This window comes from Choloepus didactylus, chromosome 6, assembly GCF_015220235.1.
Source record: "Choloepus didactylus isolate mChoDid1 chromosome 6, mChoDid1.pri, whole genome shotgun sequence".
NCBI classification, from domain to species: Eukaryota; Metazoa; Chordata; class Mammalia; order Pilosa; family Megalonychidae; genus Choloepus; species Choloepus didactylus.
This window is the reverse complement of record NC_051312.1, coordinates 136513607-136528009: the sequence shown is the minus strand read 5'-3', so window position 1 is coordinate 136528009 and position 14403 is coordinate 136513607. Positions and strand designations below refer to the sequence as shown.

Below are 14403 nucleotides of genomic sequence, written 5' to 3'. Positions count from 1 at the left end.
TAGGCACACTGGGCTGCTTCCAGTTCCCCGAACAAATGTCTCATTGAGGATGTTATCTACATCGCCAGGCACACACCTAGGCATCCTCCCTCCTCATCTCTTAAATTATCTTTCCATTTTTCTTGTCTATACAGAACTTTTTACAATGTCTTGTCAAGGATTTCCTATTTATTACCCCAATTAAAATTTTCATCCTTGAAGACTCTATCTTTTATTCCTACTTTGATACATAGAGTTAAAATCATATTAATTTAATAAATAAAGGGAAGGGAGAAAAGCAGGAAGGGAAGAAAATAAGAAAAGAAGGGTGAGCGGGAGGGAAGTATGGAGGGAGGATAAAAGGAAGTGAAGATGGAAGGGTCTGGATTTGTGCTATACCTTTTCTTCATGATATTAAAATCCAGCTCAGGCAATGTGCTGCAGCAGGAAGGAGGTGGTTTTGGTGTTTGGCAGCCATGGGTTCAAATCCCTGCTCCATCTTTTACCAACTACTACAAAGGGGATTGGTTATGGGTTACTTGGGGGTGGCAATTAGCTCCCATGGTTTTAGATAAGTCATTTGAGCTCTCTGAGCTCCAGACTGCTGATCATTTGTAAAATGTGGATAACAACCAGCTAAAAGGTATGTTTCAAGACGACTGGAGATGATGTGTATAGAAAGATCCCTGCACAGTGGCATGTACCGGGGGCACTGCAGGAAAGCTGCAGGCCAAGGGGCTGGTTCAAGGTCACACCAAGAACCCAGCCCTGTGCTCTGTGCTTCGGACATCCATCATCTATTCTCACCATAAAAACTGGATCATGGAGATGTGGACAGTGAATTAGTAAGGATTTAATTAATTTTTATAGATGTTAACAGTATATACCAAGTAAACAAGAGATTTTTCCCTGGAAGAATTTTCTCTACCCTTGCTTTAACCTAACAGATGACTGACAGTCTATGATGCGCACCTGCATTTTAATCAAATCTCCACATTCACCCTGAAAATCTATAGCCTGTCCCAGTCCACCTTGGGCCTGGGTCTGTAAAAGGACATTAATGACAGCAGAAAACAATGCAAGAAGCAACAAAATGACCATAACTGTGACCAGCTCTCTGACAGTCGATCCCTTTTCCCCTGTTATTAAGCACGTCTCTCTTGACCATACTTCTCGAGTGTCCAAGCCAGTTGATACAGGTCTGCTCTATGTACCCAGGGTCTGTCCAAACTCTGCCAGGGGATGCCAGTGGGCAAAAAAACAGTCAGAATGAAGAAAAAGCACCTGGATGATTCAAAAATGGAACTCAACCATCCTCATGGGTATTAGTGGGTCAAAGCCTCTATTTCTGGTCACAGATGCTAGGCTGGAAGAGCCATGTGGCAGGGGTCATGGCCATCTTATTCACCAGCAGACATCACCCGTGTCTGTCTTTGTACATGCTCAATAAAGGTTTGTGGAATGAATGGACAAATAAACAAAAAATCTATGACTGACTAACTGAATAGATAGAGGGTACGTGAGCCCACGGCGCAACTCATGCCCACCCATCTCCCTCTCCAACCCCAAGTCCAAGTCACCTGCCCTTTCCTTACCCTGGCGATCAGCTCCCCGACCATCCCAGTCCAGGTGCCGTTGGCCTCAGGAACGCCATACACGCCATCCCCGACCAGGCGGATCTTGTAGTTGAATCGGAGGATCTCCGCCAGCTCCTTGAGCATGTCCACGCAGAAGCCCTCGTAGCGGTCATTGCCTTCCATCTCCTGGTGGTTCCCCTTCAGCATTAAGTACGGGTTCTCCTGCAGCAAAACTGGGCAGCTGTCATTCTCATCTTAGCCCTGGAGTCTCAGCCACACAGGATGGGGAGGGCCAGGGGCCAAGGAGGTCGGGGAGAAGCTGGGGTAGAAGGAGGGAAGAGGCCTGGGGAATGGGCTCCTTTGGAGACAGCAATTCACTCTTGTCCACCAACTCACTGCTCAAAGCTCTCCTGCAAGCAGGCACTTCTCTTATCAGGAACACACAATGACTCCCATACACACAGGATTCCCTCATCTAAGGTCCTCACGTGATCCCATTCCCTTCTGTCCCTTTCTTCTTTTTCTTCCTTTTGATTACTCCACACAGCCCGATTGCTGGGCATGGTGACAGCTACGAGGACGCACACATCTTTGTAAAAACATGGGCTCAAGCAACTGCCATCTAAGGCAGCATGTGATCCAGCCTTTAGAGCATTGGGAAGAGGGAGGGATCTCTCTGGTGAAATGTCTGAGAAGTTTCCACAAAAGGAGGGGGCACCCAAGCTGGGCTCTGAAGAATGGTGGAACATTGTGGGCATTATGATCAGGGGACCCGTGTGATCAAGGGCATAAGCCAGTGTAAGAAGGAGCTGGACTCTTCAGGGGATGACAAATGCTCAGGTGTAGTTACAGTCTGCATTATGTGGGAGTGTAGAGGTGGGAGGCTGCATTTAGAAAGACAAATTAGGGTCAGCATGGGTCTTGGATGCCAGGATGAGGTGACTGTACATTATACATATATAGTGGGGAAACAATGATGGTTTTAAAGATTTAAGGTTGGGAATAAACACTATTAATTAGTAACAGAGGGAGAGTCTAGGGCTGTGGACAGACTTTCTCCAGTTATTAGATACCGAGGCCAGAGCCATGGTTTGGCTCAAGTTGGATTGGAGAGACCTAGAAGGATACAAGAGACTCAGAGAAGGACAGGCTTGATGACTAGGTAGGTGGGCTATAGAGAAGGGTCCTTAGGCCCTTGGATCCTGGGTGGATGACTGAGGATGGTGTTATCACTGGCATGGATAGTTTGGAAGGGAAGGAGACTTGGAATATATTGAATTTGAGGCTCCAGTAGGCTATCCAGAAAGAAATGTACAACTGGATGTTTAAAATGGGGGGAGAGAGTAAGACAGGAGGGATAGAGATTGGGAGGCCTCTGTATATAAGTGGCAGCTGAAGATAGAGTATAAGTAAGACCACCAAGGGAGAGGAACCGAGAAAGGACAGAGAAGAGCAACGAATAGGACCTTAGGGAGAACAGGAGCTTAGAGTCTGGGAAATGGAGAGTAGCCATAGAAGACGACAAAGAAAAAGCAGCTGGAAAGGCTGCAAATCAGGCTCACATGGTCATAAAAGTCAAGGAGGAGGGAGTTTCAGGAAGGAAAATACAGACATTCACACACGCAGAGACCAAGCAGGACCATGAAAGGACATTGTTTGTGACCCGACAGAAGGTGGATTCAATGAGGATAGAAGAACTCTGCAAGAATTAAGGAGTGAACAGTGGTGCAGGATTCTGAGAGTGTTAGGAGACAAAGGAGGGAAGGCAGCCTGGTAAGGAGTAGAATGTCTTCCTCTCCACCTGGCTGCTACAAGTCATGCCCGTTCTCTGAACGTCAGTTCCCATCTGCAACATGGTTGAAGCCTACCCAGGGGTCCATTCTAATCCTATGATCCTATGATCTGCCAAGTTGGAGGGCAGCTTGAAGGGCTGCAGGGTATAGTTAAGGCGGTGGTGGTAGTGTTTGAGGGTGGCAGAGACCAGAGTATATTTGTAGGCAGAAAGGAAGGAATCCCTAGACAAGGGAGATCAGTGGAGTACGAGAGAGAAAGGCTGGTTGGTGGAGCCAGGACCCGGCAGAAAGAGAAGGGATCAAGGTAAGAGGTAGGCTGGGGAGTGGGTCTGGAGGTAAGGTGGAGAGAGTGGATGTGGATGTGGAGAGGCGGGGAGGAGGCCAGAAGTTAGGGGAACCAGAGTTGGGTTGGATGTGGGGGAGGCAGGATTGAAGACATGGTGTGTGGGAAGGTTTGGCAGGACTGCTTGGGGGATAGGATAGGGAGTGAACAGGAGAGAAACACAAGGATTGCCAAGGCCCAGCTGAAGTCAGGAGGCTGAATGCAGATGGAGAGCTGGGAGCAGGGCAAGCCCGAGGCAAAGACAATCAGGCTTGGGGACAGGAGAGGTGAGATGGCCAAGGATCGTGGCAGAGAGGACTCTAGAAGCCAAGGGAGAGAAGTGCTGAAATGCTCATCTGGGCTTAAGCTGGGCAGGGCTCCTGGGTCAGGGGAACAAGGAGGGTCAGAGAGACCAGAGGTCATGGGGGGAGGGTGGAGAGTGGGATGAAGTGCAGAGTGGGAAGGTAAGTCCGAGAGGAAGGTGACATGGTTCATGATGAAGCCCACTGTTGTGTCAGTGAGATGGGAACGTTCTCCTGCCTTCCACACATGCCAACTGCTCAAGGGCGTCTCCCTGTCCAAACTCTTCTTCCTTCCCATCTTCTGCCTATCCTAACTCTTCTCTGTCCTTAGAGGCCCATCATCTCCTCCTACTCCAACCTACTTCTCAGGACTACTCTGCTCAGTCGGGGTGCCACCTAATTACCCTCCCACGCCTTCCTACTTGAGCCTGCTCAAGTAGGAATGGAAGTGGGCTCCTTCCTTCCCCTGTAGCCTCAGCTGACCCCAGCATAAAGCACTGGTTGATTGTGTGACTGAAAAGTAGCAAAATGACTTTGACCAGAGGTTTCCATTCTTAGTTTGGCAACATCTTAGGATATCTTTGGTTGTCCCAAGGAGTGTCTCAAAATTCTCCTCTCTAAATATCCCTTACTCTCAAGTGAACATAAAATTCACTGGGCATATTCAAAGTAAACATACGCAAGGCTGATCTTAGAGGGAGGAGACGTTGGAAAGCCAAGATGTCAGAAAGGTTGGGGCTCACTGGCACTTTGGAGAATGTAGGGGCTGTGTGCCAGCCTGGAGCAGGAGACCCTGCCTTGCAGTCATGTTGGGAGAACTGAGGCGATCCTGGAGGCATACTGTTTCACATGGGATCTAACCCAGAATAGTGTTCAAGGGGTGTTAGCTGCGGCTCATTCTGTGTATTGGCTGGTATTAACCAAATGACCAATCACATGTCCCAAGTGTCCACTGACAGGAGCCAGAGACAAGGGGGTCTGTGATGCATTTTAAGGGATAAGCCACTCAGGATTACCATTTGCCAGGGATAACCCATAGATGCCCACCCAGGGCTGAATTAAGATAATCCTTCTTGGTAAGAGTTATTAACTTGGATCAGTCATTTTATACACTCATGCACAGAAAAAGAACCAGCATTGATTTTTGGGTGAGTTGTACTTACCATGTTATTAAATGTCACTGACTCAAAAATGTCCTGCGGACACCCCTACCCCTCATGGATGCACTTATGAACATGCACACTCACATGCACACACAGTCAAGATTGGCTTCCCCAGTCTAGCAACACTCTCTAGGGGCCTCAGTGTAGTTGTGAGTCTGGACCAGACCTCAGAGCACAGTCTGGTTCCAGATCCTGCAGGAAGGAGGTACACCCAGTGACTTCCCCATCACCCAACCAAACTCCTGTTGGCTTTTAAGGGAGTCCCTCCCCTGGTAGAAAGGGATTCTTTCACTCAAAGTCTAATTATTGAGCTTCTACTGTGTGCTAGCCACCCCTCTCTTGGAGGAGCTGTCAGTCTAGAAGGGGAGGCAGAGCTGTAAACAAACTCTCGTAGGAGAAGTGCCACCGCGGGGAGAGAGGGCAGGAGTCAGATCAGGGAAGGTTCACGGAAGAGGTGACATTTCGAGGTGAGGATCTGAAGGATGCACGGGACATGTCCAGTTGGAAACAGGAATTAGGGGAAAGGGTCTTCTGGGCAGAGGAACCGCATGTGCAAAGGCAGAGGTGAGAAAAGGCATGATAAGGTGAGGAAATATGGGAAATCCAGCACCACCGGAAACCAAGGCACATGGAAGAGAGTATAGCCAGAGAGGAAGCAGGGGAGGTAGGCTGGGACTGACTGTGAAGAATTTATATACCAAGCTAAGGGGTGGTATGTCCCAGGGAGCCACTGATGGACAGTAAGTAAGGAAATGACAGGATCCATTCTGATTTTAGAAGAGTTGGGGGGAAAGTTTGAGCAAGTGAGAAGGAAGCCAGCTTGGAGGCCATGCCAGGAACTCAGGTGGAAAGAGTCAGATGGGTCTGAACTTTGAGGCTCGACATCAGGGGACAGACTCAAGAAGGGTTTCAGAGGGAGAAAGGCAGCGGAGGGAGGTCCCAGCCATGGCATCACATGCGGCTTCCAGCTCGGCCAGCGCTGCAGCTCAGCCAGGCTGACCCCAGCAATCTAGCTGGGATGGCCACAGATACCACCCCCTCCTCCTGCCATTTCCACGTGGGTTCAGGCAAGCTCAGGTTGGCGCTAAGATGGTGAGTGACTGAAACCCTGGAAGCTCAAGCTGCTGCTCCTTCCTTAGCCTTAATTGCTCCCTCTGCTCAGAACGCCCCTCTCCCGACAGCCACGTAGGTCTCTCCTCCTCCATCAGGTCTCACCTGCCCAGTGAGGCTGCCCTGACCCTTCTGTTTATTAATATTGCCTGCCCCTCAGCTCCACCTACACCCCCTTCCCCAGCTCTGCTGTTCCCCCTTAGCCTGATGACCTTGGATTATTATATATTGGTTTATTATATTTACTGTTATTGTCTGTTGCAATAATGGTAAATTCCCTGCTTTTTTCTGTGTTCAGGTCATTTTTATATTTTTGTACTTTCTGGCACCCCTACTAGAAAAGTGCCAGGCATATGGTAAGGGCCTGATAAATATTCATTGAATGAATGAATGAAAATACTCAGTGGCCTCCTGGTTTCCTGCCAAATGCAAGGAAAGCTCAATAGACTGGTCTTCAAGTTCCTAAGTACTGTGGATCCAACCCACTTTTCTGGTCCTATGCCTCTCTCCTTCCCTACCAGTGCCCACTTCCCAGGCTAATATGTATTTTTCGGCATTCTCCAAATACCCGGCAACGCTCTCCTTCAGTCACCTCCCCCGCCCCAATCTCTCCCTGTCTTTGACAGCCCATCTGAAATGACCCTTCTTCTCTGAAGGATTTGCTGACCTCTTGCTCTCCTTCAAGCCCCCACAGCAGGTTTGCCCTCTTTGTGGCTTTATCACACTTAGCTTTAAGTAGATCAATAATCCCCATTCCAGGGTTCCTGAGCCCCAGGAGTTCATGTAGGTAGTGACAGGGGTCCCTGAGCACTTTCTATCATCTCAAAAGGCCTAAAAGAAACAGACACACTTTGAGACCTTGCACATAACAGCAACAAGGCTGAGCAGACTAACTCATACATCAAGTCTCTTTGCTTTGGGTTGGAATTATATCAGTGTGGCAATAGTGGTTATCTCCTGCTGATAAAATGCTATGCCAGGCGGGAAATACGCTTTTGATTAGTTAAAAAGGAGTGGGGTGGGAGGAATAAGCTAATTATTGCTTAATACATGCAGTTGGTTTGCTTGCTAAATCCTTGCAAGCAGGAGGTCTTCGGGGAGACAAATACCTTGGTCATGTTTGCACTTGGCTTATCCCAACAACTAAATTACAACCTTTTTGAGGTTAGGGACCCAAGTCTTACTCATCTTTGTATCTCCAGGATGGAGCACAGCATCTCACACATGGATTGGGGTTATTGTTGAAAAGAACTGAATCAAATAAAAAAGGCAGATGGCCCCTTGCAACTATGATGCAGATTAAATGAAAAATCTCCAGGCCATGGAAACTCACAGAAGCCCAGGAGTCCACTGGGAGTTGGGGGTGGGGGAGACCCGTTTACCTATTTTGAACACGATAGGCACCAAGGAAGGTTGGCTGCCTAGGAGGACCAGATCCAGTCTCCCACCTGGGTCATGAGAATCCCTTCCCTTGGCTGGGAGCAGCTTGCAGGCGTCCACAAGCTGTAGCGTCTATCCAGCCACCCCTCTCCCCCAGCTGCTCTGGAACTCATCAAATATCATTTCCATATGAAACAGCAACTTGAGTTTAATTACACTGTCATAAATTGGCCTTGGTGTTGCCAACAGAGCCCTGTCTTCCGTTCCCTAGGAAGCCTGTGAGTGCCTGGTGCTGGGGAGGCCCCTGGGGAGCAGCGGCTAGGAGCCCGGGGTGCACCCGCTTACCAGGATGGTGGTGACGACCAGGGTGGTGTTGAAGAGGCTGTCGGAGATGTTGGAGGTGTAGAGGCGGCTGTCCATGCTGAGGCCCTCCGCCACATGCCACTGGCCAATCTGAGGAGACCAACGGGAGAGAACGAGGAAGAGGGGGAGGCTGGGAGGCAGGCTGCTGTGGTCTTGGGGGTATCAGGGTGAGGGGAGGTGGGTGCGGGCCAGGTCTCCAGGTGGGCTGCATTGAAGAAGGAGGGAGGAGGTGGCAGATGGAGCAGAGGGGTGGACTGTGGCAAGGGGACACTGTTACACAGGGCTGGGTGGGGGACATGTGAGAGTAAGGGAAGAGAGGGTTAAAGACTTGGGAGACGTGGGAGAGGAAAATGGAAAAATAAATCAGGAATGGAAGGCAGGTCAGGGAAGTTCTCACACATGGGCCAGAATGGAACAGAACATCTGGAATCACATTATCTTGAGACAGGAATGAATCAGGAGTGCTGTTGTGCCTGCCTTCAATAATTCTTATTATTTTATTAAGAACCAGAATGGTGTACTGGAGAGAGCTGGCATATACTAGTCCCTTTAATAAAGGTTTGTAGAATGAATGAACGAATGAACAAAACACAAGAGGGAAGACCCAGGCTCTAGTTCTGGTTGATTCACTAGCTAGGTACGAGAACTTAGGCAAGTTACCTAAATCTTTCGGAGCCTCAGTTTCCCCATCTATAAATGTGGATGGTAACATCTGCCCTGCCTTCATAGCACCATTTTGAGGACGAGCTGAGCTCATGTATGTGTCAGTTCGATGAAACATTGCTCAGCCAGACTCAGGATCACAGACCCCAACTGTGTAACCTCAGAAAAGTTACTGAGCCCCTCTGAGCATGTTTCCCCATCTGTAAAATGGGAATCATAATAGGAACTTCACTGGGTTGTTGTGAGAAGGTGTTTAACCTGGCACTCAACAAACATTATTTTCGTTTCTCTTCTCCATTGCCTTGAAGAGCTCTAGGGAAAAAAAAATTCACAACGTACTCAGTTTCCCATTCTGGAAACTTACCTAAACCTAAACTGAATAGCAGCGGGTTTTGTGTGTGTGTGTGTGTTTGTTTATTTTGTTGGTAGTTTGTTGTTTTCCCTGTAAAACTGTTTCAATTAAAAAAAAAATCTTATGTGAAATCCCAATATATTCCCACGAGCTGGAGCTGCTGGCAAATCGTTTCTGTCGCTGAGCGTTGGAGGTGGGCAGCCCGGAGAGACAGCTGGCGGCTGGCTCGAAACCAATGAAATGCACACATCCGCCCCTGCCAGGCAGCTACAGGCACGGCAGCAGCTTCCCTGGAAAACTCTCACAAGTCCCATGGATGCCATGTGGCTTTATTTCCCAGAGCTGGGCTCTGGGTCCCTCTTTTGGAAGCTCCAAGAACGAGAAAGACAAGTCCTAGCCTTGGGCCTCTCCCCCACCCCATGGAACCAGAGGGTGAGGGACCCAGGGAGCAGGAACCATCTCCCTGACTTGATGGCCTGGAGAAGCTGGAGCTTGTGGTGGGGGTGGGGGGACCAACCCAGGACCACCCAGACCATCAGCTGCAAACTTTTGAAGCCTCCAATCCCAGACAGGAGCCCTATGGTCTCTGCAGGTGCACTTTCATCTGGCAAAGGGGAGATGACCAAACACTCCCCTGCAGGCCTCAGCAGGAAGGCCACCTAGAAAAGGGTAATAGGCACCGTTTTCCAACTCTTCAAGGGCAGAATGACACTGCATGTGCTTGTGCTCCTTTTCAGTTTATAATCAGGGTCTTACGCATATCCATACAGCAAGCCCCATTACAGATACAGATAAAGAAACTGTATCTGTAAGGCCAAAATAAGAGGCCACTTGACTTGCCCAAGGTCACAGTCAACTGAGAGGCCCGAGCTTTAACCCCTGAGCTCTTAACCCCACATGAAACCTCCCAAGCAAGCCTGCACGGCGGTGCTCAATGTTCTATTGCATATCTTTGTTCACCCATTGTCTCCCTGCTGGCCTCTGGGGCTCAGGACAGCAGGGGCCAGGTTTTAGCCATGCTCACACTCAGAAGCAGAGGAAAGCCGTCATTGCACATCAGCTGTTGGCTGTCACTGGTGAGACATGGCTGAAGGCGAGGGAGCCCTTCCCTGGTCCTCTGGAGTCACGTGATGGCTTGAGCTTCCCCTTCCCCATCCCTTTCAGCAGGGTGAAGGGGTGGGGAGGTTGAGGGACCAGTAGGTCGATTTTCTTGTGAAAGGGGAAAGGTCCCGATAGTTGCTGGACATTGACTGGGGGACTGGGTGAGTTGAGTTCTTTCACTAATTTGAATTCTTTTATCAATCCTGGGGGGTAGTTACAGTGTTCCTCTGTCTTCTATGAGGAAACTGAGGCTCTGAGAGGCTTAGTGGCTTGCCTCGGGCACCTACTAATCGGTGTGTCACAGGCTTGAACCCAGGAACCATCTGATGGGATCCTAAGTCCATGGTCTTTGCTGTCTCTGCTGCTGTCCCTTTGGGTGGGGGCACTAACACGCCATGTCCATAAACAGGCCAGTTGATGACAACGTGGAGGTGCCATCCAGCAGGAACTCTGGGTACAGAGTTTTTTCCTCCTTGTTTTGATACTCCTCAAAGTCAGTGAAATGATTCTCCTCTTGGAGGCTTAGTTTCTCTACCTTTAAATGGGCAGAGGTAGTCTCTGGAGGTCTCTCAGGCTGGGAAAGGCCATATTGAGAAAGAAGAAACATAAAGAGCAAGTGGGCTGAAGGGCAGTCAAGTTTTGGATGTCTGGGACAGGATTGAACTTCTTAGAGTCCTGTTGTCACGCTACACCTACACTTCACACCAACAGAGCCAACAAGACCTTGGTGCGCCCCACCCACTTTGCCGCCCCCAACTCTCTGGGGACTAATCCTAAAACCACCATCTCTAGGAGGCTCCAGCCCCTTTACAAGCCACGAGATAGGTTCCCACAAATGCCAGGGATGGAGACGCTTTACCTGGAATCAGATCCGAGTGCCTGAGCAAGGCACCCCCACTTTACCCCCACCTCTGGGACAGGGCAAAGACACTAATCAGCCCCCAGACTCCAGCCAGGAAATGAATCTCTCACCCACCCTCCCATTACCACCAAGAAATTAATAAACTCATCAGATGCAACAAAGCGGCTTGGCAGCTATTACCCAGCACAATCTAATTGCAGAAAGGCAGTGGGAGGGAAAGGGAGAGACGGAGCCAGGCGCCCTGGGATACTGGCTAATTGCCCCACCCACTGGCACCTTTGATGCCACACACATGCCAGGGGTGGGCAGAAGACACAGCGCTCTTGTCACTGCCAATCTGTGGCTCTGCCTCCAGACAAATCCCCTTGCTCTACCCTGCTTCCACCTGCCCCCAAACCTCCTGTAGGAACAGCCAGTGATAAGCCTCTCCCGCATGCTCCTATGTGCAGTCTTGATCATGCTTCAAATACCTTTCCTTCGCCGTCTCTATCTCGGTGGTTCTTTCTACTGCTCCCACGTCCTCTGCCTCTCCACCAGGTTAGAGGTTTCAGGGGATGCAGTGAAGGGAGGAGAGACCATGGATTTGAACAGGACACTGCTGGCCTGTATACACTTTGGTGCAGAAAAGACAAACATGCCCTTCTGGGCTCCTGAGGCCCTGTGGCTCTGGGCATGCAGAAGGGAGGCTGGGGTTCAGCCTGCACTTGTCCTTGAGCAGTGCACTACCTGCACCACAAATGCAACGGCCCTGGATTGGAAGACCTAGGTTTAACTTGGCTTCTCTGCTTAGGAGCCGGGTAACCGACGTTACTTAACGTGTGGGTATGTTACTTAATCTCTTTGAGCCTCAGTTTTCCCCATCTATAAAATGCAGATTGAAATACTAATTATCACCACATAGGGTTCCTAAAGAGATTACTGAGATGGAGTATGTGCAAAGTACTAGCTAAGTATTCATTAATTTAATTTTTAAGGTTGTTTCCTGAGACAGAAAATGGGATATCTTCTGTGCCCTCCAAAAGGTTTTGTGCTGTGGATTCCAGTTTATTAGACAGATTAGACCAGCATCTCAAAGTTTGGCTCTTGCCCCAGCAGTATCGGCATTAGAAATGCAAATTCTCGGGCACCTCTCTAGGCTGAAGAAATCAGAATCTCTAGGGGTGGGGGCCCAGCAATGTGCATTGAAACAAGCCCTCCAGTGATTCTGATACAGGCTGGATTAGGGCACTGAGGAAGGAGCAACTCAGAACACACACATGCCGGCAGGGACAGGTAAGGGTGTAGCGATTCAGAGTGACTGAGTGCCAACCTGGGGTGAGCAGTAAATGTTTAAAAACTGGCTCCTCGGGAGAAAGGGCCCAGAATGGTAGCATTTGACAAATCCTGTGGTGTAAATACGCCTTGATGGTTGATTACAAGCTACCAATGTGATGTCACAGAACAGAGTTGGGAAGAGTGTAAGGGACACACATGGGCTGGCTCCAGCACACCGCTGGGTCAAACATGCCCAGGCTCCAGGCCGGGCACTAGAAGCTTCGCCATATTCATCTCACTGCCACCCAACTCATTGATAAGGGAAATGAAGTCCAGGTAGGTTAATCATTTGTTAAGTCACAGAGCTGGTAAGTGGAAAATGTATTCAAAACAAAGTCCATGTGCCACTCAGCTGAGATCAGAGCCCTTAGAGCAAATGTGTACTCATTTTAACTCCTGATTCTAATGCTATCAGAAGAAGTAATTTGATAGGAGTGCTTAGTCTAATAAGAACATTTAGCTAACCATAACTAAAAGGGGATGTTTGCACGTGCATAGGAAGTATTGTTTATCTGACATCCCTAAGGAAAATGGAATCCATATGTTAATAATAATATTGCTCCTTTAAGCACTAAAGTTATGGAGATTTCAATTATTTATTCAAAAGCAATATTTCCAAAAATCGTTTCGAAAGGAATTATGCCTTTGTCTGCCCCATAAATGGAGCAAATATCTTTACCATAATGCACAGTGCTCTCAGTACGAAGCTGGTTATTATGCTGTGTGGTGCTGTAATGCTGCCCCGAGTTACTGAAATGTGAAGGCAACTTGCCTGCATTTCTGTGCTTAGTGTAAGTTCATCTGGATAAGAGACACCTAGAAATAGGGAATTCACCAAGAGAGAGAGCAGATTAGAGGTGACCAAGAGAGGGGAAGGATGGGGGGGAAGGGGAGAAGAGGGAGTGTTTTTAAAATTTAAAAAAAAAAAAAAAAAAGGAAGGGAGGAAGGAAGGAAGGGAGAATTAAGCAGGTCCTGCACTGGGTATACCTTGATGCCTTGAAGAGGGGAGACCTGCTCCCCAGCCCCCCAAGTCTGCCTGCTGAAACAGGGATCACACTTAACTGTATAATAGAGATGTGGTTTTAGAAAATTGGAATTATTTTTCTGTGTTCACTGCGAATTTGCTAAATGCTTGTAGAAGGAAACCCAAAAGTTAATCTGCCTACTTTTCATAGTGTTCGTCTCTTCTCACTGTGTGCTGTCCCTTCTCCCTGCATCCAAGATGGCTGTCCTTAGGGCCCCTGCCCTTCTGGCAGCTGTGTTTAAGACCTTCGGGCAGAGCAACCAAGGCACCAAGCTGGAAGGACCTGCTGGTAAAAGAAAGAGTGAATGAGACCTGATGGGGCCTGGGGGTGCTGTGGGTGGCTCTGTGACATCAGCATGGGCTGCTGACATTCCTTCAGAAAGGTGACTTCTGCACAGTTTAACGATCTGCCCTGTGTCCCCAGGTCAGTGTGATGCTTGGCCTGTGTGTCAACTTGGCTAGGCCTCAGTACCCAGTGACTCAATCAAACGCCAACCCCGGTGATGCTGGGAAAGGATTTTGTAGGTGGGATTGGCATCTACAGTCAGTTGACATTAAAAGAAATGACCCTCAATAATGCGGGTGGGCTTCATCCAATCAGCTGAGGTGTCCAGAGGAAGGGGTTGGGGAGAGAGAGGAGGAGGAGGAGGAGGATTAGGGGGAGGAGGAGGATTAGGGGGAGGAGGAGGGAGAGGAGAAGGAGAAGAAATACTGCTTGAGTTTCCAGCCAGCCAGCCTGCCTCAGAGATTTTGGACTCAAGGCTGCAATATCAACTCCTGCCTGGATTTCCAGCCCGCTGGCTTGCCTGTAAATTTCGGACTTGCCAGCCTCCACAATCGTACAAGCCAACTCTTTAAAATACATTATATATTATCTGTGTGTTTTTTCACACATACATTCGCCCACATACATACCCTACTGGCTCTGTTTCTCTGGAAAACCCTGACGGATGCAGTCAGCATAAGAAGCTGGTCACTCCCTCGGCAATGCATGACGAGAAAAGCCTGTCCAGGGGCCATGCCCACCGGGCTGGGGGGCTCCACCCTTGTCCAAGTGCCCAGCAAGCTTCCCCTGGATCAGAATCCACCGTGGGCCT

General features: G+C 49.1%; 1 protein-coding gene across 2 annotated transcripts in view; it reads right to left on the bottom strand.

Moving 5' to 3' along the window:
• Positions 1–14403, bottom strand: part of GRIK4 (glutamate ionotropic receptor kainate type subunit 4) — a 441993-nt gene that overhangs the window by 77017 nt on the left and 350573 nt on the right. For both annotated transcript variants that reach the window (XM_037841751.1, XM_037841749.1), the window contains 2 exons: positions 7972–8079; positions 1575–1778 (listed from right to left, as the gene is read on the bottom strand). In XM_037841751.1, the coding sequence (XP_037697679.1) occupies positions 1575–1778; positions 7972–8079 (312 nt within the window). The remainder of the gene's footprint in view (positions 1–1574; positions 1779–7971; positions 8080–14403) is intronic.